Here is a 26,764-nt window from a genome sequence, read left to right as displayed (position 1 = left end):
ATAATTATCTTTCAATAAATTCTATTCAATGAAATAATTTCTATTATTATAATTATTATTAATGACCTTTGCCCATCTATCAGGCAATTTAAATATTCCATTAATGTAAGTTTTGAAAAAAAAGTTATCTAGATGCATTTTGACTCCATTAGGCAGCTGACGACAGTACACATCAGAATTAATGTTCTAGTTTTGTGGGAGAAGCTCATAATGAATAATGCCTTTATGATCCCACCAAACACAGAGCATAGCTTTTTTTGGCATGCAAATTTGTCTTTGGTTGCTGTTTTGGGGGATCCTTATGCAAACTCCAGGATCTTTTTACCACTACGTTTTCATATACAATCTATTTTTCATCTGTAGTCACAAGTTGTTTGAAGAAAGGCATGCTTTCATTCTATTTTAAAAGCATATCACAAATGGAATACTGGTCCAAGCAATTCTTTTCTGAGAGTTTGTGAGAGATCCATACATTATAGCAAGAAATGTATCCTAGCTTCAGCAGGTGTTCACGAACCATACTTTTAGATACTTCCAACTCCTCTGCAAGTTCTCTAGTCACGATATTTGAGTTTTCTTTGATTTTTGTCTCCAAAACATCATCTAATTTTGAAGGTCATCCTCTGTGACTCTCATCTTCCAAGCTAAATTTTCCAGCTTTAAATTTTGCAAACCACCTTCAAACAGTTGATTAATCTACAGCATCATCTCCATAAAGTAGGCGCAATGGCCTAGTGGTTAGGGCAGCGGACTCGTGGTCGTAGGATCGCGGTTTCGATTCCCAGACCGGGCGTTGTGAGTGTTTATTGAGCGAAAACACCTAAAAGCTCCACGAGGCTCCGGCAGGGGATGGTGGTGATCCCTGCTGTACTCTTTCACCACAACTTTCTCTCACTCTTACTTCCTGTTTCTGTTGTACCTGTATTTCAAAGGGCCGGCCTTGTCACTCTCTGTGTCATGCTGAATATCCCTGAGAACTACGTTAAGGGTACACGTGTCTGTGGAGTGCTCAGCCACTTACACGTTAATTTCACGAGCAGGCTGTTCCGTTGATCGGATCAACCGGAACCCTCGTCGTCGTAACCGACGGAGTGCTTCCATCCATCCCATCTCCATAAAACTTCACAAATGTTTTTGCGAGTCTTTGCAGTATTTTCTCCTTTTTCTTTTAAAACAAAGAAAAGCTTTACAACATGAATATGAAATTTTTGGTTAACCATTTCAAATATTAGTAAAGGGTGAACAGAATGAAAGATAAATCTATTTTTAGTCGGGAACAAAGAAGAGATGAACCACCACTTCAAGCAATGTCAAAGTTTCAACTGTGTTACATTTCAGGTGTGTTCGATGAAGCATTAAAACATTTAAATTAAAAATACTCAGAAGTTTCTGGACAACCTAATATATATATATATATATATATATATTAATTGTTATTGCCATATTAATATGGCAGTCTTATAGATTTAAGACTAAAAGCTTGTTCGAAGGTTATAATGGACACAGTTTGTGTGTCAAAAAGCTATCTTAAGGCGATGGCCTCATGGAGCTAATCAGCGACAGCTTTTAGTCTTAAATCTATAAGACTGCCATATTAATATGGCGATAACAATTAATTTCCAGTAACGCTGCCATAATCTCTTTTAGAGAGACTTAGTAATTTTAATATTTCTATTATATATATATATATATATATATATATATATATATATATATATATATATATATAATATATATATATATATATGTATGTATATATACATCATCATCATCATCGTTTAATGTCTGCTTTCCATGCTAGCATGGGTTGGACGATTTGACTGAGGTCTGGCGAACCAGATGGCTACGCCAGGCTCCAATCCGATCTGGCAGAGTTTCTACAGCTGCATGTCCTTCCTAATGCCAACCACTCCGAGAGTGTAGTGGGTGCTTTTAACGTTCCACTGGCACGAGGGCCAGTCTGGTGGTACTGGCAATGGTCATGCTCGAAATGGTGTTTTTTATGTGCCACCTGCACAGGAGTCAGTCCAGCGGCACTAGTAATGACCTCGCTCGAATGTTTTGTTTACATGCCACAGGCACAAGTGCCAGTAAGGCGATGCAGGTAACAGTCACATGCAAATGGTTCTTTTTATGTGCCACCGGCATTGAAGCCAGACAGCTGCCACTTGTGTGTGTATGTATATATATATTATATAAATGGATATGTATAAATAAATATATTCTTTTACTCTTTTATGCATTTCAGCCCAAATGCTGTGGCCATGCTGGAGCAATGCTGGCATCATCTTTTCAATGGTCAATCTCTTGTGATTGGCTTTTGGTGAACAACAAGGATTGATATTGCTCCCCCCTCTTGAGTTTCTTGATATGATATCGCTTCATCTGGAATCTTGGACAACAGAAGGTCAAGTTGTTTATTGAAAACATCTACCCCTACTCCATGTAAACCGCTCAGATTTTTGGGCTAGATATTAAATAGCCATTGACCTTTGAATCCCAAGCTATTGCAATACATATTACTCATTCTAGATGGGATGGTTGGGACATTTAGAACCATGAGTGACATCCATTTCTGTTGGAAGTTGATTGGAGGTATGGGTCTGAGGTCTGCAGGTGGGTCAGTATGTTTGATTTAGAGGACAGCCAGGACCTCTTCGGTAGGGTAGAGAGTAGTGTCATCAGAGGTGACTACTCTAATAACTGCTGAGATGTTGCCCTTGATAAGTTTGGCATTTACATGGGTGTGTAGACACTTTGAGCCAGTGTTAGGGGTGGAGGTCAGTAGGTGCAAGAACGAGTGGTGTGCAGTATGTTCAGACAATCTAGGTATGGACGTCTGCTCCAGGACGAGATGTTGGCCTTGTCTAGGGCCATTGTTGATAGGCTGTCTCATTTGGTGACAGTGTTGGGGAGACCAAGAACAAGCAGAGCAAAATAAAACAGTTGATCCCAATTACGTGGTCGACCAGATTTTAGAGCTTTCTCGACTGAGGATGCAAAGGTATCAGCCACTAGCAACTGGGCTGTTTTCAGGACCTTAAGAGGGATATTATGAAGCCTCCTGAGCCAGGTGAGGTTGACCAGTGAGCGTTGGAAATCAGACAGACATGCTGTCTCATCTGAGGGTGTGGGGGATGGCTGCTACTGTGTGGCTGAGGGGGTAAATTAACAGCTTCTGTCTCCCCACATTGAGAGCACACTCAAGGGCCACTGTATCAGGCTGGTGCAAGAGAGATGATGGAAACAGCCACATCCTGAACAGTTCCTCCCTTTCTTATGCCTGCTGGTGGTGGCACATGTGCTGCAGCTAGTTTCCTGTGGGTATAAGAGGTTGGATCACACAGTATGGGACTAGAACTGGCAGAAACGTTAGCACACCGGGCGAAATGCTTAGCGGTACTTTGTCTGCTGTTCCGTTCTGAGTTCAAATTCCGCCAAGGTCAATTTTGCCTTTCATCCTTTCGGGGTCGATTAAATAAATACCAGTTATGCACTGGGGTCGATACAATCGACTTAATCCATTTGTTTGTCCTTGTTTGTCCTCTCTGTGGGAAGTAAAGAAATAAATATGGGACTAGAGCAATGTTTGACAAGGGCGTTGGCACCCCACCCACGGAGGAGGTAGAGGTGCAAATTTGACTGCCATTCCAAAAATGGGTGGGAGACAGGGTTGCAATACTGATGAGGTGATGGCCACTGGATTAAGGGAAGCTGATGATCTGACCCGTGCAGAAATCTGAGCAAGGGGGAAAAGAGAAAACAAAGAGAAACTGAGATCAATGAAGGGAGAGAGAGACAACCTGAAATCCTCCCAACTTCACTCTTTCTTTCTCCCTTAGACAATCACTGCATGTAATCCATCCATGTGTGTGTCCGTGTCCAAAATGCAAATATGAATGTTCACTAGTAGGCACAGGAGTGGCTGTGTTGTAAGTAGCTTGCTAACCAACCACATGGTTCTGGGTTCAGTCCCACTGCGTGGCACCTTGGGCAAGTGTCTTCTGCTATAGCCCCAGGCCGACCAAAGCCTTGTAAGTGGATTTGGTAGATGGAAACTGAAAGAAGACTGTCGTATATATGTATATATATATATATATATATATATATATATATATATGCGTGTATGTTTGTGTGTCTGTGTTTGTCCCCCTAGCATTGCTTGACAACCGATGCTGGTGTGTTTACGTCCCCGTCACTTAGCGGTTCAGCAAAAGAAACCGATAGAATAAGTACTGGGCTTACAAAAAGAATAAGTCCCGGGGTCGAATTGCTTGATTAAAGGCGGTGCTCCAGCATGGCCGCAGTCAAATGACTGAAACAAGTAAATGAGTGAAAGAGTGAAAAGCAATTATTCACCCAGTTTGGTTTGAGGATGATGGTCCAAGGATGTAGACTCAAGCACACTGCAACATTACATTACAACGTATTCTAGTTACTGTAAATTTGTAAATGCGGACATGTTAGTCTATAAGGGATTTTTTCCTTTTCTCTCCCTTTTTTATTCCTTTTTTTTTTCCTATGATATGTCAACTTCCAAAAGAAACTAGATAGGATGGTTGGGACATCTTGAGTTTCTTGATATGATATCGCTTCATCTGGAATCTTGGACAACAGAAGGTCAAGTTGTTTATTGAAAACATCTACCCCTACTCCATGTAAACCGCTCAGATTTTTGGGCTAGATATTAAATAGCCATTGACCTTTGAATCCCAAGCTATTGCAATACATATTACTCATTCTAGATGGGATGGTTGGGACATTCAGAACCATGAGTGACATCCATTTCTGTTGGAAGTTGATTGGAGGTATAGGTCTGAGGTCTGCAGGTGGGTCAGTATGTTTGAGTTAGAGGGCAGCCAGGACCTCTTTGGTATGGTAGAGAGTATCTGTGGTGATGATGATGTTTTGGGTTGTCTGAGAGTTGAAATGGTATGGCGTTTAATATATGAAAAGAAGGAAGTAGCCAAGCCGTTTATTTTAGACTCCTTGGAGCTATCCATCAAAAGTGTTGTTGCTGGTCGATTAATTAAGTACCAGTTACGCACTGGGGTCAATGTAATCGACTTAATACCTATGTCTGTCCTTGTTTATCTCCTCTGTGTTTAGCCCCTTGTGGGTAATAAAGAAATAGGTATTATTGTTGTTGTTGTTGCCTTTGTCCTTGTGGCTACTTTTTATAGCCACAGAAACACTGTTGTTGGTAGTGTTGCTTTTGTCTCTGGTTAGGCTACCATTCTGTAGCCCCAGAGAAAAGGAATTGGCATTGGCAGACTGTGGTTATCATTGTCCTTGTTGTTACCTCAGAGTGTGTTGTTGCTTTTGTTGTTGTTTTTGTGCTTGTCTGAGCTCCCCTCAGAAGCTTGCTGCTGCCTCTATATGTATACAGATAAGTTGTTGTTGTTGTTGTTGTTGTTGCTGCTGGGGGGTTGGCAAAGTTAAGGTTACAGGCTTAACTTTGGGGTAAGAAGAAAGACAGGTTAGCCCACAGTTAGATATCATTAGTCTATAAGTAGATTTGTGGAAGCACATGGCCTAGTGGTTAGAGCAGTGGACTCGCAGTCGAGGGATCGCGGGTTCGAATCTCAGACCAGGCGATGTGTGTGTTTATGAGCGAAAAACTTAAGGTCCACGCGGCTCCGGCAGAAGGTAATGGCAAACTTCTACTGACTCTTTTGCCACAACTTTCTCTCACTCTTTCCTCCTGCATCTAGCAGATCACCTGCGATGGACCAGCGTCCCGTCCAGGTGGAGAACCTATGCACCAAGGAAATCAGGAAACCGGCTCTTATGAGCCAGGCATGGCTTGAGAAAGAACAAGCAACAAGTAGATTTAATAGATGTAAGCAGGGAACCAACAAACAAATGCTTGCTTCCATGTGGTCAGCAAAGGTCAAGATATATGATTAGAGCATTAATAGTCACTGATATTATGGATGGTGAAAGTGATGGAAGATTTTGAGGAGGACTGATTTACTTTGTGGTTTTAATTATCAATGACTTTATATTTTCCAGTGTTAATGAAGTTATAATGAGCTTTGCAGTTTTAGTAGCAGAGCAGTTTGTTAATATGTCAATTGCTTGTCTTTTGCGTTTGGTATCAGTTCTGGGTATTGTGTTCTGGAGGTGTTTCAGTTTTGTCTGAAAGTTGTAGATATTCGATTTGTTTTTCTAAATTTATATGAAAGAGAAATGTTTGTGTGTTCAGACAGCCAAAAGAAATTAAGAAATTATATTCTCAGGAGGACTAATTTATTTTGAAGCTGCTTAAGTCAGATATCCATTGGTGTTTAAAAGTGTTCTTGTAGGAGAAGAGATGTGTGCATATTTGAATAATCAGAGAAAACACTCAAATACCCGCAGAAAATTTCAAGTATTTTTGAAGTTTTTAAATTGAAAATATTCAGGTTTTTAAAGTTATTTTGAAAAGGATTTCAGATGTACAGCTGGGTTGTGATTGTATTTCTGTGTCTTCAGCTGTTGGCTGGTCAGAGCTGTGAAGAACACATCCGGTCACTAGTGCATTGACAAATATGCAGCTATGCCTGTATCTGTATAAATGTTATAAAGTCTTACTATAAAACTTAGTGTGTGTATATTATATCTAGAATAAGCTGCTTCATCTTAAACTCTGGCTCTAATCTGTCTTTTCAACTCTAGTCTCTTGCTTTCTGTGCAACTCAGAACTTTCTTTATATTTCACCTTCTGGTCTTCTTTCCAATAATCTTTTACTTTCCTTAATCTATTAGTTATTCGTAAATCATGAAATACATGGTTTATCTTAATAGGAGTGAAGGTATGGGGTCTAGGAAGACGAACTTATAAATATCAGATAGACTTATGGTAACATAAGTCTTTGAGTTCACAAACACATCGCTTTAGTGATGATAACATCACCATGTGTCCTATTTTATTTCAAGAATCACAGAATTTAGGGCTCATTTCCCTCAGATGCCTGCATGCATTATCCTTCTGACTGTAAATGTAGCTTTAAACAGTCTTACATATAAGACTACCTTAGTTACTTGTCTTCTTGGTGACCTTTCTACTGACACATCTCTCCCCAGTGAGGTGAGATTACCTGTGAATTTAAGAAGGTAGTTTTTTTTCTGGATAGATAAATTTTATCAGAATAAGTGATAACAAGAAGCATTGAATTCCTCTCTTAAGCCAGACTATTTTTTGATACCTTTTTCCATTCAGATTTATATGAATTCATATGCTACATTGACAAATGTCTCTGCATGCATAATGGCTGTCTCTACAAGTTTTTTCCTTTAGTACCTGGCTCTATATGATTAATCAGTGTGGCCCCCCCACCTGCTATCATGATTGTCTTGTAAGTAGAGTGATATGCAAAAGACTAGCTGTGAGACTATTGCTAAAATGGAAACGTCCATATCATGTATAGCTCAAGTCTATGGCTGTTTGTTGTATATGGACTGATCATGTGCCATGGATACAGATCAAAGATGATGCTAAAAGTTTATGGGACATTATCAAAGATGACTTGTGTGCTCTTTGGAGATGCTATGCTTTACTCAACACAAGAAATAAGATCAGTTTAGTGATAACGACCTCATCAAGAGCTCTTGACTAATTAGTGCTCACAAATTCTGGAGCTTAAACTAGAACATTTCCATTAATATAAAGCACTTCAAGAGTGCAAAAAGTGCTACATATAAAACAGAAGTACAAAATGCTGGATTGCAAAATATAAGGATTTTCTCTTCTCTGTGTATTTGGTAATGATCAAATCAAAGTTTATTTTGTGGGTAATCAGTGGTGCTTTAGAACAAACCATAAAACTATATATATGATTTCCAGTCTGTGTCAGATAGAGAGGAAAGTCAAAGAACAAAAGTTGGTCGGTGTTCGATCACATCAAAAACCTTGTCACTGGAGATGCCAGATGAAATAATTGGAATAATGGATGCTTGTCTAATCTAAATGCAAGGTGTAAAACATCTTTCTTATTTTCTTTCTTTTCTGTGTGTTCTTTTTATATTACACAAAACTGTGGGGCAGATAACTAACTTAATGGTTTTTTTTAAGCAGAAGTAGAGTAGCAATAAAAATATATTGATTGCCAAAGTAAATTTCCTGTTGTAGCACTTATATTAGCAAACATTCAATACAGCTTTGTTTCTATAACAACAGTGAGTACAAAAGAAAAACAAAACAACAAAAAAATACAACCCTGATTTACTCTCTCATTCACATTTACTCTCTTTTCCCTCTTTCACACACACACACACACACACACACACACACACAAAGAGTAAATACAAATTTCTAAATTTAAAAAATAGCAAAAATAAAAAAATAAAAATAATACATAAAAACCATAGAAAATTCAAGAAAAAAAATAGTGAAATATAATTCTTAACAAAAATAATGCTAAATTGCAAACATAGGAAATGTGTTCTCAATGCAAAAATCTAACAAAACAAAAAAAAAGAAAAGAAAAATTTGTAGAGCTAGAAATAAACAGATTTTTCTTACCTAGTACATATGGTGACTCCTTTATATTAGCTGAGGAAGAAAGAACAAATATCATCATTAACAATGTTTTAATACAAAATAATGTGACAGGAGTATGCAGAAATTCTGTTTTAAAGTAGCAGAGTATTTTTAAAGCTGAAGTTTAGTTATTGAAAATGTTATTGAGTGATTTAATTTCTCACTAAAAGAGCTTCTGTAAAGGGGAAGCAATTTTTAGTGCAAGGAAATCTGAGTAGACTAAGTAGACATTTTGAATTTTTGAGCTTTGTATGTAAGTGTGTTGGAAGCACTCCGTCGGTTACGACGACGAGGGTTCCGGTTGATCCGAATCAACGGAACAGCCTGCTCGTGAAATTAACGTGTAAGTGGCTGAGCACTCCACAGACACGTGCACCCTTAACGTAGTTCTCGGGGATATTCAGCGTGACACAGAGAGTGACAAGACCGGTCCTTTGAAATACAGGTACAACAGAAACAGGAAGTAAGAGTGAGAGAAAGTTGTGGTGAAAGAGTACAGCAAGGATCACCACCATCCCCTGCCGGAGCCTCGTGGAGCTTTAGGTGTTTGCGCTCAATAGACACTCACAACGCCCGGTCTGGGAATCGAAACCGCGATCCTATGACCGCGAGTCCGCTGCCCTAACCACTGGGCCATTGCGCCTCCACAATGTAAGTGTGTATGTGTGTGTGCATGTAGAGGGGCATATGCATGTGTGTGTGAGAAAAAGCGTGTGTGTCTGTTAATTAATTTGTAAAACAAATGAAATAAAAAAAAGCATAAAACAGATAAAAGCTGTACTAATTAAATGCAAATCTTGAGAAAAGAATGTGAACATGTTAGTCAAAGGAAAAACATTTTGTAATGTTTTAACACGAATGAATAATTTTTATTTTACTATTTCAGTTTATTGAAAATTTTGCCCCAAAGGACAAGAAGTGGTATCAGTGTAGGATCAAAGAACTGACTTCAGACGGTGCAACACGATGGCTACTACTTTGAATGCAAGGCTGCTTTTGTTGTAATTTAACGAATAAAGCAAATAATTTACCAGAATAATAATAATAATAATAATAATAATAATAATAATAATAATAGTGAAATTATTGTATACAGTGCTCAGGTGCACCACAACTTGTCAAAAGTGTATATAAAGTATATGCAGAAATGTACAAATGTCTGGAAAGCGAACAGTGTATGAGTCAGATACATGCTTGTGTGTGTATGGAGGGGATAAAATCAGGTGTAGTGTTGGCAAATCTCAGGAACCATGGAAGTTTTGAAGGATGCAGTGCTCCAACAACTAACAGCTGATGCCGGCAGTTTGTTCCATGCTTCAGAAACTCTTAGAGTTAAAAAATGTTTCCTAAAGTCATGGGAGCTGCGCTGTTTTGTGACTTTGTAAATATGTCCACGGGTGTTAGACGGGTGGAGTTTGAAAAGGTGCTCAGAGTTATTGATTGTAAGATGGTTAATAATTTTATGGGTGTCTGCCAAGTCAGCTGCCATACTTCGGAGTTTCAATGTATCCATGCCCAGGGAAGTACAAAACCTTTGGTCATTTGCCAAAATAGTGCAACAAGAATCACATATACTATGGACTGATATTCTTTCAGAGTTTCCGTCACACTGGAGAGTATAACTCATCAACTGCTACAAATCCACTAATCCCAAGTTTGTCTCTCTAATGGGCCTAGATATCAGATTTTATTCTCTCTAAATCTCTTATTTTCAAAAGCCTTATTCTCTTTCTTAGAAGATCTAATAAAGATCTCTGAAGAGTAATTGTAACTCAGGCATCATTCAGCTTCAAAATGTAGGTATTTCCACAGAAATTTCCAAGTTTTCTTTTCTCATTAACACTTTTGACAAAAGTGCCCCTGTATGGCCACAGTCTGATGACTGAAACAAGTAAAAGATAAACCAAATATATTTTAGATATATCATGCTGGTGACTAGACTTAACCCTTTAGTGTTTAAACCGGCCATATCCGGCCCAAATATTCTATATGTTTTATATTCAAACTGGCAATATCTAGCCTCTCACACCTAACCTACAATGCCATTCTAAAAATAATTCACATCATTGAAACCTCAAAGCTATGAGATAATGTTTGATTAATTCAAAACAATTTGAATAAAAAAAAATATTACATTTAACAGAGTAATCTGCAATAAAAGTTATGAATATGAAGGAATTCTAAGGATGCAATTCAAAATAGACAAAAGGTTAAAATAAGCAGAGGAAAGAAAGCAGAGTTTCTATTATCCAAAAAATCAAATCAGATTATACTATATGACAGTAGCAAATAAATCAAATACTTACATGCATTCCGTAAACAAGTAAGAATACTAATAGTTACTCTAATGGGTCGAAAGGGTAAGTTTTTAGTGAAAGATATCATTATTGTTTCATCAGGCATCTTCGCTGGAATATCTACAACACTATCTGCTGTAAATGTCTGGAAAGAGAGAAACAAGTTAGGCTTTTAAACGAGTATCTGAGTGAAATCTATATATATAAAACTGTAGTTGTGTGAGTGTCTGTCCCCTTCGATTTAGATTCCTAACTACTCCCACATTTTGCGGTGCAGTTTAACCAAATTCGGGTATCTTATAGTCGTGATTCATATCGAGCCCGTCTGGGTATTAGCGCGCGTCTACGATGAGTCTACGATTTTAAAAATAATTTAACATCATTTTTTATTCCATTTTAATGCATAATTTTTCGTGTGTCGATGGCGGCGGAGTTGGCATCCACGCTCAAACACCTGCACCTGTGTTTGCTTCTCCCCCTTCTTCCCTCCCTCGTGAAGCTGTGGGGAAGGGAGTGTAAGGAAATCAACGTCGTAAAGCGTTGTCAAGGAGACCAGCGTTCTTTTAGAACAACGACTTCATGGCTTGAAGACACCAGAACAGAAATGGCTAAGAAAGCCCGAATTGGCATCTATAAGGGAAGTAACTCTCTAAAAATGCTTATATAGTTATTTCCCTTACAAACCCGAGCAACGCCGGGCGATACTGCTAGTAAAGGCTAAAAGAAGAAATGTAAACTTTTGCCCCAGTCACTGGACATACAATTAGTGGTATGCATCACCTTGGGCAAGTGTCTTCTACTATAGCCTTGGGCTGACCAAAGCCTTGTGAGTGGATTTGGTGGACAGAAACTGAAAGAAGCCCATCGAATATATATATATATATAAAGTTAATCCAAACATGAAAACACAAAAAGAAAACACAACAACGCAAGGACATGGAACAAGTATAGTGTTATTGGCTCAGGAAGGAAAGAAAGAAGGAGGGTTTAATGTTTTGAGCGGAGCTCTTTGTCAGAAACATAGAAAAAGGAAAGGAAGACGGAGGAAAAAAATCGCCAACGATACACACGCGGACACACACACACACACATATATATATATATATATATATATATATCCGCTGTATTGGAAATCTGCAATGGCTCCATAACTACCATCTTGGTTATAGCCTTGGAGCCCCAGTAGTCTGTTACAGCACTTACCTATTTCTTTACTACCCACAAGGGGCTAAACACAGAGGGGACAAACAAGGACAGACACACAGATTAAGTCGATTACATCGACCCCAGTGCGTAACTGGTACTTATTTAATCGACCCCGAAAGGATGAAAGGCAAAGTCTGAATTCAAAACAATTTATAATTTATAATTATAATTATAATTTTCTATTCAAATTATGCCCGTTCTATAATATCAAGTGTACTCTTTTTATGAACCCACCTTGCGCACGTGCATGTGTGTGTGTGTGTGTGTGCATGTGTACACACGAAAGTGGGTTCAGTGCAAACATAGATAAAAGAGTTGTTTGAAAGCAGGAGTAATCTATCATATAAAATCCGTTCTTGTGTGTGTGTGTCTTCTAGGATCTCAGGCATCCTCCATCCGATTGTACTCAAATTTGATATGCAGATACCGATGGTATCAGGGTGTGTATAAGTCTTGAAAAAATTACAAAAATCGATTCCAGGTGAGAATGCGATCGATAAAGCCGTGAGAACATGCATTTGTACACGCAAGTACATCAGCTGTTGTGATCGATACTACACGTACGCGAGAAAAATGCACATGCAGTTTGTGCAAAAAAAGCCGGCTGGCTTGAAATAATGCCACAAAATGAAGGATATTTAAGAGACCAAAAAAGTAAGATGCAAAAGAGATATTTTCTTCAAGCTTGGCATGAAGGAAGGAAAGACTATATGGTTTCTCAAGAAGTTTTTTTTTGGCCTTAACTTCATTTAATAAAACCAAAAATTTTGTTGAAATAAAGGCATGCTTAATTATTTTTTAATGAAAAGAAAACACTGATTGCTTTTTATTCAGCATATATGATTCAGCACCGTCCATTAGATGATGGGGGGGGGGGCTTTAGCTCGTAAATTATATAAATACAATGCTGGCAGTAGAACAAAAAGATGCAAAAAACAGAAAGACATAAAGGAATATATACTAACCTGTGAAGGTTTGTCTTTTACACTTTCAAAAAATAAATCAAATGTTCTTATATTTTTTTTAATTGACAGGCTTAAACGAGCACCGAATATCAAATACTGACTTGGGAGGAAAATGTGAACTGTAGGGAAATAATCCCTTTTATCTGAAACCCAACCTTGACGTAAATGTCTTATTTCAGATGCATTCTCTTGGTTGCTTGTAACGGTAATGTATGAATCAGGAAGAAGGTCAGGAGCACTCATAAGATTTACCATTTCACATGGTTTTTCTGCAAAGAAAAAAAAAGAAAGAAATAATATATTATTTTACTCTTTTACTTGTTTCAGTCATTTGACTGCAGCCATGCTGGAGCACCGCCTTTAGTCAAGCAAATCGACCCCGGGACTTATTCTTTGTAAGCCTAGTACTTATTCTATCAGTCTCTTTTGCCGAACCGCTAAGTGACGGGGACGTAAACACACCAGCATCGGTTGTCAAGCAATGCTAGGGGGACAAACACAGACACACATATATATATATATATATATACATATATACGACAGGCTTCTTTCAGTTTCCGTCTACCAAATCCACTCACAAGGCATTGGTCGGCCCGGGGCTATAGCAGAAGACACTTGCCCAAGGTGCCACACAGTGGGACTGAACCCGGAACCATGTGGCTGGTTAGCAAGCTACTTACCACACAGCCACTCCTGCGCCTATATATCTCTCTATATATCTCTCTCTTTCTCATTTCTTTACTACCCACAAGGGGGCTAAACATAGAAGGAACAAACAAGGACAGACACAATGGATTAAGTCGATTAGATCGACCCCAGTATGTAACTGGTACTTAATTTATCAACCCCAAAGGGATGAAAGGCGAAGTCGACCTCGGCGGAATTTGAACTCAGAACGTAGCGGCAGACGAAATACCTATTTTTTTACTACCCACAAGGAGCTAAACACAGAGAGGACAAGGACAGACAGAGGGAGTAAGTCGATTACATTGACCCCAGTGCATAACTGGTACTTATTTAATCGACCCTGAAAGGATGAAAGGCAAAGTCGACCTCGGCAGGGATGGTGGTGATCCCTGCTGTACTCTTTCACCACAACTTTCTCTCACTCTTACTTCCTGTTTCTGTTGTACCTGTATTTCAAAGGGCCGGCCTTGTCACTCTCTGTGTCACGCTGAATATCCCCGAGAACTATGTTAAGGGTACACGTGTCTGTGGAGTGCTCAGCCACTTACACGTTAATTTCACGAGCAGGCTGTTCCGTTGATCGGATCAACTGGAACCCTCATCGTTGTAACCGACGGAGTGCTTCCAATCCCAAACACAGAGAGGACAAACAAGGACAGGCAGAGGGAGTAAGTCGATTATATCGACCCCAGTGCGTAACTGGTACTTATTTAATCGACCCTGAAAGGATGAAAGGCAGAGTCGACCTCGGCGGAATTTGAACTCAGAACGTAGCGGCAGACGAAATACTGCTGAGGATTTCACCCGGCATGCTAACGTTTCTACCAGCTCACCGCCTTCGTATCTCCTTCTTCTGTCATGGCATATCCATGCCATTGATGGATCATGGCTTGTTCCTCCTCTATTTATTTCTGTCTCTCGCAACATCACCCAGGTCTTTCTTGCTCTGCACATTCATTCTCTTCTTCATCCAGCCAAACATCTTCATTCTCTGCCTCCCTCTCACTCTCCTTCCCACCAACTCAGTCTCCACCATGTAATGCTCCATTCCATCATCCTCTCTGAGAAAATGACCAACATATCTCCACTGTCTCTTCTCTGTTAGTGTGGAAGCACTCTGTCGGTTACGACGATGAGTGTTCCGGTTGATCCGACCAACGGAACAGCCTGCTTGTGAAATTAACGTGTAAGTGGCTGAGCACTCCACAGACACATGTACCCTTGACATAGTTCTCAGGGATATTCAGTGTGACACAGAGAGTGACAAGGCTGGCCCCTTGAAATACAGGCACAACAGAAACAGGAAGTAAGAGTGAGAGAAAGTAGTGGTGAAAGAGTACAGCAGGGATCACCACCATCCCCTGCCGGAGCCTCGTGGAGCTTTAGGTGTTTTCGCTCAATAAACACTCACAATGCCCGGTCTGGGAATCGAAACCGCGATCCTACGACCGCGAGTCCGCTGCCCTAACCACTGGGCCATCGCGCCTCCTCTCTGTTAGTATCCATCAACTGTCTCTTCTCTTTCATCTTCTTCAACACTTCCACATATACTCTTTTTCTCTTTTTACTCTTTTTACTTGTTTCAGTCATTTGACTGTTGTCATGCTGGAGCACCGCCTTTAATCAAGCAAATCGACCCCGGGACTTATTCTTAGTAAGCCCAGTACTTATTCCATCGGTCTCTTTTGTTGAACCGCTAAGTGACGGGGACGTAGACACACCAGCATCGGTTGTCAAGCAATGCTAGGGGGACAAACACCGACACACAAACACATACACACACACACACACACATATATATATATATATATATATATATATACATATATACGACAGGCTTCTTTCAGTTTCTGTCTACCAAATCCACTCACAAGGCTTTGGTCAGCCCGAGGCTATAGTAGAAGACACTTGCCCAAGGTGCCACGCAGTGGGACTGAACCTGGAACCATATGGTTGGTAAACAAGATACTTACCACACAGCCACACCTGCGCCTGTAATAATTAATATATATCACCTTTATAGACCAGGGTATCATATGTTGCTACACATCGCTGGTCACAATGCGCTTTGCATTGTTTTAGCCTTCAAATGACGCCACCCTGCTGGCTAAGTGAGCAGGCCAACAGAAGAAAGAGTGAGAGAAAGTTGTGGTGAAAGAGTACAGCAGGGATTACCACCATCCCCTGCCAGAGCCTCGTGAAGCTTTAGGTATTTTCGCTTAATAAACACTCACAACGCCCGGTCTGGGAATCAAAACCACGGCCCTACGACCACAAGTCCGCTGCCCTAACCATTGGGCCATTGCACCTCCACAAATAGCACTTATAGATGTTCTATATATAAAGAACATATTTGAAGAAATGATTCATGTGGTTAAATACTTTACCTGTTGTATGAGGTGTAATTAGTTGTGAAGTTACAATGATGGAAGGATATACTGAAACTGTTAATGTCGAATGAGTAAAATGTTGTTAAATAAGTTGATGTCTATATCTTTTTTTTAACAGAATTAAACATGTATATATGATAGTGCTTGATGAATAGTAGTTTAAGAGAAATCACAGAAACGGATTATATTCAATTTTATATTTTTCTAAGTGCTAAAGTCTCTATGAAAAGATATAAGAAAAAAATATAAATATATAGGAGTGGCTGTGTGGTAAGTAGTTTGCTTACCAACCACATGGTTCCGGGTTCAGTCCCACTGCGTGGCACCTTGGGCAAGTGTCTTCTACTATAGCCTCGGGCCGACCAAAGCCTTGTGAGTGGATTTGGTAGACGGAAACTGAAAGAAGCCCGTCGTATATATGTATATATGTGTGTGTGCGTGTATGTTTGTGTGTCTGTGTTTGTCCCCCTAGCATTGCTTGACAACCGATGCTGGTGTGTTTATGACCTGGCAACGCCGGGTCATAGTGCTAGTGCATGCATATACAGCTGCGTGCATGCACACATACACACGAGTACTGTCTAAATCTCTGACCTATTACATACAGCTAGCTGGCATTCAATTGGCGTATCAAGTTTCGAGCATTTTGATTGGGTTTTGGATAGATCACTTCTATTGATTTTTTAATGGCTTTTCGGGGTGACTGGGGAAATGTAAAGATGTGCACGACCACCCTTGGATGATTTTGAATAACCATAGAAAGTGCGAGCCCTCTAACTGATTAACTGTGGATTTGTATAAAGGACACACACACAGACATTTTGCCACTTATATATATAGAGATTACAAGCAGAAGGACCCAGTTTCATTCGGGAGTAAATATTCGTAAAGGACCCGTTCATATCTTGGTGTGAAATAATTATTTTTCCACTAGTTTTTTTGAGTGCATTCAACATATCTGACCTCTAAGCTACTTTTTTCCAGAAAGATGTACACGACCACCTTTGGACGGTTTTGAATGACCATAGAAAGTGCGAGCCCTCTAACTGATTAACTGTGGATTTGTATAAAGGACACACACACAGACATTTTGCCATTTATATATATAGAGATATACAAGAAAATTTGAACATATTATTCCTATGGTTACCTACTTTACCTGTTGTATGAGGTGTAACTAGTTGTGAAGATGGAATGGAGGACGGATGTACTGAAGCTGTTAATGTGGAAAGAGTAAAATGTTAAATAGGTTGATGTCTATGTTTTTTTAACAGAAATAGACATGTTTATATGGTAGTGCTTGATGAATAGTGAAGGCGCATGGCTCAGTGGTTAGAGCATCGAACTTACAATCGTGAGGTTGTGAGGTCGAATCCCAGACCGGGCTGCGTGTTGTGTTCTTGAGCAAGACACTTTATTTCACGTTGCTCCAGTTCACTCAGCTGTAGAAATGAGTTGCGACGTCACAGGTGCCAAGCTGTATCGGCCCCTTTGCCTTTCCCTTGGATAGCATCAGTGGTGTGGAGAGAGGAGGTCGGTATGCATGGGCGACTGCTGGTCTTCCATAAACCACCTTGCCCAGACTTGTGCCTCGAAGGGTAACTTTCTAGGTGCAGTCCCATGGTCAGTGTCGTGACCGAAGGGGGTCCCGACTGACCGGCTTGATGAATAGTAGTTGAAGAGAAATCTCTGGATTGAAGTATATTCAATGTTATATTTTTCTATATATTATATCCAGTTTTATTTTATTTTTTTCTTAGTGCTAAAATCTTTTACTCTTTTACTTATTTCAGTTATTTGACTGCAGCCATGCTGGAGCACCACCTCTTTTTAGTCGAGCAAATCAACCCCAGGACTTATTCTTTGTAAGCCTAGTACTTATTCTATCGGTCTCTTTTGCCAAACTGCTAAGTTACGGGGACGTAAACACACCAACATCAGTTGTCAAATGATGTTGTGGGGACAGACACACAAATATATACACACACACATACATATATATATTTATATATACACATATATACATATATACGAAGGGCTTCTTTCAGTTTCCGTCTACCAAATTCACTCACAAGACTTTGGTCGGTCTGAGGCTATAATAGAAGACACTTGCCTAAGGTGTCACGCAGTGGGACTGAACCTAGAACCGTGTGGTTGGTAAGCAAGCTACTTACCACACAGCCAAGATATAAAAAAATACAAGTGTATCTCCATGCACACACACACCATCCTGGACATACTAGCATGAAAAATGCACGTGAAATAGCAATGATGATGACCATCATCATGATCACACACACACACAAACAGGTTTTCTGCAATTTCCATCTCTTTACTCTTTACTCTTTTACTTGTTTCAGTCATCTGACTGCGGCCATGCTGGAGCACCGCCTTTAGTCGAGCAAATCAACCCCGGGACTTATTCTTTGTAAGCCCAGTACTTATTCTATCGGTCTCTTTTGCCGAACCGCTAAGTAACGGGGACGTAAACACACCAGCATCGGTTGTCAAGCAATGCTAGGGGGACAAACACAGACACACAAACACACACACACACATATATATACATACATATATACGACAGTCTTCTTTCAGTTTCCGTCTACCAAATCCACTCACAAGGCATTGGTCGGCCCGGGGCTATAGCAGAAGACACTTGCCCAAGATGCCATGCAGTGGGACTGAACCCAGAGCCATGTGGTTGGTTAGCAAGCTACTTACCACACAGCCACTCCTGCGCCATCTGTCAAATTCATTTACAAGATGTTACTTGGCTTCAAGCAACAGATGAAAACACCAGCATAAGGTACCATGCTGTAGAACCAACCATGATATCACATGGTTGTGAAGCAAACTTTTTAGCCCAAACAGCCCTACATGTCTCTAGTTAACACTAAACTTTCAGCCATGTTCCTCCAAAATTTTTGTATTCACAAAACTTAAGGAGGCACAGGAGTGGCTGTGTGGTAAGAAGCTTGTTTTCTAGCCAGATGGTTCCGGGTTTAGTCCCACTGCATGGTACCTTGGGTAAGTGTCTTCTACTAAAGCCTCGGGGCTGACCAAAGCCTTGAATGAATTTGGTAGATGGAAACTGAAAGAAACCCATCATATATGTGTGTGTGTGTTTGTTTGTTTCTCTGTGTATGTCCCCCCACCATCGCTTGGTGTGTTTACATGCCTGTAACTTAGCGGTTCGGCAAAGTACAAGGCTTACAAAGAATAAGTCCTGGGGTCGGTCGATTTGTTCGACTAAAGGCAGTGCTCCAGCATGGTGGCAGTCAAATGACTGAAACAAGTAAAAGAGTAAAGAGAACATACGTCCTTGGAATCTAAGCTTTGCAAATTAAACATAATCCAGTTATTTTGAGTTTCAATGCAGCCTCATAATTAAGTGTCACATTTTGTATATCAGTAGATCAGTGGTTCTCAACCAGGGTTCCGCCAGCACAGTCCAGGGGTTCCGCAAGAAGTTACAAAACTTCTAATATCGGCAGTAATTTTTAATTCTCCTGTGTAGATATGTGTGCATAAGACTATTAAATTATTGCACAGGAGTTCCTCGAGCCAGTGGAATGTTTCCTTGGGGTTCCGCTCCAGCAAAAAGTTTGAAAAGCACTGCAGTAGATAAATAAAATAATTCAACAAAGAGGACATGTTATTCTGATTGCCCAGAGGCTGAACAAAAATCAACTTAGTCAGACTCACAGTTTTATTATGGCTGGAGGTGCAATGGCCCAGTGGTTAGGGCAGCGGACTCGCGGTCGGAGGATCGCGGTTTCGATTCCCAGACCGGGCATTGTGAGTGTTTATTGAGCGAAAACACCTAAAGCTCCACGAGGCTCTGGCAGGGGGTGGTGGTGAACCCTGTTGTACTCTTTCACCACAACTTTCTCTTGCTCTTTCTTCCTGTTTCTCTTGTACCTGTATTTCAGAAGGCCAGCCTTGTCACACTCTGTGTCATGCTGAATCTCCTTGAGAACTACGTTAAGAGTACACGTGTCTGTGGAGTGCTCAGCCACTTGCACGTTAATATCACGAGCAAGCTGTTCCGCTGATCGTATCAGCTGGGACCCTCATCGTCGCAACCGACGGAGTGCTCCTATTATTATGGCTGTCAGTTGCATTTGTTTCCTCAAATTGTTATAAACACAAAGTTATTTTACATCAAGGCTCTGTATGTATGTAAGTATGTATGCAAATAAAATACCATTGAAAAGATCTGAACTATCACAGAAAACCAAAATGACAACTAATAATTTCTTTAAGTATAGTCTTAAAAGCTGAGAAATGGGCAAGAATAATCTGTTTAGGTTTTAAATGGAACCTATACAAGTTCTGTATGTAAACAACATATTTGAAGAAATGATTCATATGGTTAAGAACTTACCTGTTGTCTGAGGTGTAACTGGTTGTGAAGTTACAATGGAGGGAGGAAGCTGTGTTGAAGCTATAGAGGTGGAAAGAGTAAAATGATGTTAAATAAGATTTTGTCTTTGTTTTTTTAACAAAAAGAAACATGTTTATATGATAGTTTTTAATGAATAGTTGTTGAAGAGAATTCTCAGAATTAAAGTAAATACAATTTTATATTTTTCCTAGTCTCTGTAAAAAGATATAAAACCATTGATATTCATGAACATCGAAATAAATATCAATGGAAATAGTAGTTGTGATACCTGTGCCGGTGACACATAAAAAGCACCATCCGAACGTGACCGTTGCCAGCACCGCCTCGACTGGCTTCTGTGCTGGTGGCACATAAAAAGCACCATCTGAACGTGGCCGATGCCAGCGCCATCCTGGCTGGCTTCTGTGCCAGTAGCACGTTAAAAGCACCAATCGATCGTGGCCGATGCCAGACTCCCCTGGCACCTGTGCCGGTGGCACGTAAAAAGCACCCACTACACTCGCGGAGTGGTTGGCGTTAGGAAGGGCATCCAGCTGTAAAAACACTGCCAGATCAGGCCGGAGCCTGGTGCAGCCCCTGACTTCCCAGACCCCGGTTAAACCGCCCAACCCGTGCTAGCGCAGAAAACGGATGTTAAACGATGATGATGATGATGATGATGATGATGATGATACGTCCATGCATGCACACACACACACACTCTCAAAATTTAACAGGTAGAATTTTATATTATCAGGTCATTAAGAATGAAATGTCCAATTTTGAACTGAAAGTTTATTTTAAAGTTATCTCAGCAAAAAGCAATGCAGTTAATCAAAGTATGTGCCTAAATTATCAACACAATTTTGCCATTTTATCAGAAGCTTATTTATGTCAACAGCGAAGAATTCTGGAGAGCAAGAGGTGATGGAATCACGAAAGGCTGTTTTTTGCATATTCTTCAGATTTGAAGTTTTTTCCTTGCAAAAAGTTGTCTAATGCCTGGAAAACATGATAGTCAGTTGGTGCAGGTCTGGAGAATATGGTAGACGACGGAGTACTTCCAAGTTCAGTTCTTCTAACTTGAGTAGTGTTTTTTGTGCAACATGTGGTTGAGCATTGTCTTGCAAGAGAACTGGCCTGTCTCTATCAACCAATGTTGGTTGTCTAGAAAATCGGATATTTCCTTCTTAATAACCTGATACTTAATAACACACATACACACACACACACATAGACATGTGGATTCAGAACCTACAGAAAGTTTTTAGAGATATTGACTTCTGAGTTTTTTCTAAAAATTAGATACATCTTCTCTTATATTAACCAGCATGGGGTGCTGTTTGCAACCCCACTAAAATTTTTGTTAAGGGTAAGTTACCAGCAGGAAGAGATGTCTCCTTGGGGCTATAAATCTCATTAGCACTGTCCCGTATAGGACACCACACTTGGCTGGCAATCATATGTTACGATTCCATATTGCTACTGTTTACATCTCACTCAGAGATTTAATATATCTATGCATATAAATTTGATATAGGTGGTTCTTTCTTGGGATTCACGGTCAAACGGCTGGGTAGAATTGCGTGAAAAATTACGCAGATGTGTAGAATGATTCAGTGGCGTTGCTGGGTTTTGTATATTTTCATAGCTCCCATGGTTACCAAGATAATCTACTATAATAATACTCTTGTGTTTATATATGAGAAAGGAAGGGGTGATAGATGAATAAGGAAGGAAAGGGTGATGCCATATTTGGTAGTGGGATGATGAAAATTGTACGCTGGAAAAATAAATCAAACAGCATTTCAACTCTGCGTGAATATGTGTGTGTGTATGTAAAGGGGGGGTACGTGAATATGTGTGTTAGTGTGTGTGTTTGTGTGTGTGTGCTCAATGGAAGTGGGATGGTTCATCTTTGTTCGCTTAGTATTTGGGTTTATTTTTTGATTTGGTTGAATCTTGGCTTTTTTTTTTTGTTGGTCAGTTATTTTTAGCTTTTTGATAGAAAAAATTCATTCTAAAATTGTTTTTTAATGTAAGCGTGCCCAAACAAGTCAAATGTATTTATTTACCACCCACAAGGGGCTAAACACAGAGAGGACAAACAAGGACAGACAAACGGATTAAGTCGATTATATCGACCCCAGTGTGTAACTGGTACTTAATTTATCGACCCTTAAAGGATGAAAGGCAAAGTCGACCTTGGTGGAATTTGAACTCAGAACGTAGCGGCAGACGAAATACTGCTAAGCATTTCGCCCAGCATGCTAACGTTTCTGCCAGCTCGCCGCCAAACAAGTCAAATGATTACACAGAGCAGGTTTTACAGCCACATCATCCAAACCGACCGGGTGAAACCAGCCTTAACTGCTAGTATATATATATATATATATATATACACAGAGTAATAATGATAATGATTTGTGAATGGATATTTTTATACTTTACTAATACCTTGTGATATATATTTCTGTGTAGCACATATGAATTTGTTTTCAAATCCATAGGACATTATCAAATATCATTTATAAATGTTTTTATAAGTCAACACCATGTTCTACTCTGTTAGCAGTACTCTTTACATTATTTCACTTACAAAAATGCACTTCTAACAGAGTAGAACATGCTACTGACTTATAAAAATATTTAATATATTTTATAGTATACTAGCAGTATCGCCCGGCGTTGCTCGGGTTTGTAAGGGAAATAACTATATAAGCATTTTTAGAGAGTTACTTCCCTTATATAAACCGAGCAAAAAAAAAAATTAAAAAGCGAAAAAATGATGGTAAATTTTTTTTTAAATCGTAGACTCATCGTTGACGTGTGCTAATACCAGAAGGGTTCGATATGAATCACGACTATAAGATACACGCTTTTGGTTAAACTGCACCGCAAAATGTGGGAGCAGTTAGGAATCTAAATCGGAGGAGACAGACTCTCACACAACTTCAGTTTTATATATAAAGATTTAGAGATTAACAAAATGATACATTTACATATAACCATATGTGTGTGTGTGTGTATTTACAAAGTAGACATAAGTTTTTATTCACTAACCTGTCTGAATAGATGAGGAGTATGGGACTGCAGTAGATGATGCTGAAATTTTAGAATATAAAAATTGTAATATATATTATATTTAAGATAAAATACTATTTATACAAATACAAACACACACTCTTAGCTTATTGCCCCTTCTGTCCTCTTGTGCATGATCTCTCTAACCATTCTCACATGTGGTGATTTAAATGCAATATTGACATGATAAAATGTTTTCCTTTATAAATCTCTTTCTTGGGCTTCCCTGGGATTTTCTCTTATGTTTATGACCAAGGACATTGAAATTGTAATATATATTATATTTAAGACAAAAAATTACACACGCAGTATAGGCGCAGGAGTGGCTGTGTGGTAAGTAGCTTGCTTACCAACCATATGGTTCTGGTTCAGTCTCACTGCGTGGAACCTTGGGCAAGTGTCTTCTACTATAGCCTCGGGCTGACCAAAGCCCGTTGTATATATGTATGTATGTGTATATGTTTGTGTGTCTATGTTTGTCCCCCCAACATCACTTGACAACCAATGCTGGTGTGTTTACATGCCAGTAACTTAGCAATTCAACAAAAGAGACTGATAGAATAAGTACTAGGCTTACAAAGAATAAGTCCTGGGGTCAATTTGCTCGCCTAAAGTCGGTGCACCAGCATGGCCACAGATGTAAGAAGTGATGTTGAATTTTACTGCAGAGGAAGAAAGTTTTGAACAGCGGAGGTGTGTTTTCCTGCTGTGGAGGAGGCAGTAAAATACTGTAACACTAAAAATGGAAAAATGGGCACTCCATCCAACATACCTCAGGAAAAGAGTAGCGAGAATAAAGATTGGAAGTGTGCCCCCTGAGATTAATGAGATCTAGCTGCTTGCAGTAATCTTAATAGAAACAAATCATCATCATCATCATCATTGTTTAGCGTCCGCTTTCCATGCCAGGATGCTGCACCAGGCCCAGTCTGATCTGGCAATGTTTCTATGGCTGGATGCCCTTCCTAACACCAACCACTCCATGAGTGTAGTGGGTGCTTTTTACGTGCCATCGGCACAGGTGCCAGACGAGGCTGGCAAACGGCCACGATCGGATGGTGTTTTTTACGTGCCACCGGCACGGGGGCCAGGCGAGGCTGGCAAACAGCCACGATCGGATGGAGATTTTACGTACCATCGGCACGGGGGCCAGACAAGGCTGGCAAACGGCCACAATCGGATGGTGCTTTTTACGTGCCACCGGCACATAAAAATATATAAAGAAATATATACATATCAATGAAGATAATGATTTGTGGATGGAAATTTTTATATTGTACTATAATGCCTTGCGACATATGTTTCTGCATAGCACATATACATTTCTGTCTGTGTTTCTGCACCCATAGAATACTATTAAATATTATGTACATGTTTTTATAAGTTAAATCCAAGCTCTACTGTGTTAGCCATGTACTTTACATTATTTAGTGGAAAAAATAATGTAAAGAGCTTTTTTAAAATAGTAGAACATGGTATTGACTTAAAAAAATAATTAATATACTTTATAGTATATTGATAAAAGATTCACAAAATAATATATTTATATATATCCATGTGTGTATATGTGTGTGTGTATGTGTGTATGTCTTTATGTGTGTTGATATTTACTAAGTAAACAAGTTTTTATTCACTAACCTGTCTGTATAGATCCAGAGTATGAAGGTACTGTAGATGAAGCTGTAATTTCAGAATATAGAAATTGTGATATATATTATGTTCAAGACAAATCATTGTATACAGACACACAGACACACTCTAAGCTTATCTCCCCTTCTGTACTCTTCTGCATGACATCCATAACTATTCTCATATGTGGTAATTTCAAAGCAGTATTAACATGACAAACTGTTTCCTTTTTAAATATCTTCTTGAACTTTCCTCAGATTTTCTCTTATGTTTATGAACAAGGGCAAAAGTGAAATATAAACCTTTTTCCTTATACTTCTTGTCTTACATATACATCAATATATGTGCATGTGTGTGTATATATATATGCATATATATATATATAAGTAAATATATGGCACAACGAGTACCGATATTCTTTACCGGGCTATTCTTTACTGGAAAGCAATACTCTCGTATTGCATTACTATTTTTATTGAAACTTCTGTCAGCGTTTTGGCGTTTCAGTCGAGTGTATTGGCATTGATGTGGCAACATCTGAAATGTTGTCGGGTATATGTTGGCTGATGAAGATAAATCAAGTATATGTTTGGAGACATATCTTTAAAAATCTGAAACCGGTCCCACATTATCCCTATCTAGGTATTTCATCTTTCAGATGTTCTCCCTGGAGGTAAAACAATTTTTTTCAAGTTTGTTGCACACGCATTTTTGCTAGTACATACGCAGTGAAGCTATACATTAGCGTCGTATTTATTACGTTCGCTATTTTCCAGTAAATATCGGAACTTCGTTGTGCCATATATTTACTTCTATGTATAATTTTCCCTCATGGGCTATTCTTTACTGGAAAGCAATACTCTCGTATTGCATTACTATTTTTATATATATATATATATACATATCAATGAAGATAATGATTTGTGGATGGAAATTTTTATATTGTACTATAATGCCTTGCGACATATGTTTCTGCATAGCACATATACATTTCTGTCTGTGTTTCTGCACCCAGAGAATACTATTAAATATTATGTACATGTTTTTATAAGTTAAATCCAAGCTCTACTGTGTTAGCCATGTACTTTACATTATTTAGTGGAAAAAATAATGTAAAGAGCTTTTTTAAAATAGTAGAACATGGTATTGACTTAAAAAAATAATTAATATACTTTATAGTATATTGATAAAAGATTCACAAAATAATATATTTATATATATCCATGTGTGTATATGTGTGTGTGTATGTGTGTATGTCTTTATGTGTGTTGATATTTACTAAGTAAACAAGTTTTTATTCACTAACCTGTCTGTATAGATCCAGAGTATGGTGGTACTGTAGATGATGCTGAAATTTCAGAATATAGAAATTGTGATATATATTATATTCAAGACAAATCATTGTATACAGACACACAGACACACTCTAAGCTTATCTCCCCTTCTGTACTCTTCTGTACATGACATCTATAACTATTCTCACATGTGCTAATTTCAAAGCAGTATTAACATGACAAACTGTTTCCTTATTAAATATCTTCTTCTTGAACTTTCCTCAGATTTTCTCTTATATTTATGAACAAGGGCAAAAGTGG

General features: G+C 39.0%; 1 protein-coding gene across 1 annotated transcript in view; it reads right to left on the bottom strand.

Moving 5' to 3' along the window:
* Positions 1 to 26,764, bottom strand: part of LOC118768320 (SCO-spondin-like) — a 447,598-nt gene that overhangs the window by 76,205 nt on the left and 344,629 nt on the right. The window contains exons 2-7 of the mRNA XM_036514554.1: positions 23,520 to 23,561; positions 20,457 to 20,516; positions 17,229 to 17,285; positions 12,993 to 13,261; positions 10,831 to 10,966; positions 8,507 to 8,536 (exon numbers count right to left, since the gene is read on the bottom strand). Coding sequence (XP_036370447.1) covers positions 8,507 to 8,536; positions 10,831 to 10,966; positions 12,993 to 13,247 — 421 coding nt within the window. The 5' untranslated portion in view covers positions 13,248 to 13,261; positions 17,229 to 17,285; positions 20,457 to 20,516; positions 23,520 to 23,561. The remainder of the gene's footprint in view (positions 1 to 8,506; positions 8,537 to 10,830; positions 10,967 to 12,992; positions 13,262 to 17,228; positions 17,286 to 20,456; positions 20,517 to 23,519; positions 23,562 to 26,764) is intronic.

The sequence above is a fragment of the Octopus sinensis genome, linkage group LG28, assembly GCF_006345805.1.
Source record: "Octopus sinensis linkage group LG28, ASM634580v1, whole genome shotgun sequence".
In the NCBI taxonomy this organism is placed as follows: Eukaryota; Metazoa; Mollusca; class Cephalopoda; order Octopoda; family Octopodidae; genus Octopus; species Octopus sinensis.
This window is presented reverse-complemented; position numbering and strand designations above follow the sequence as displayed.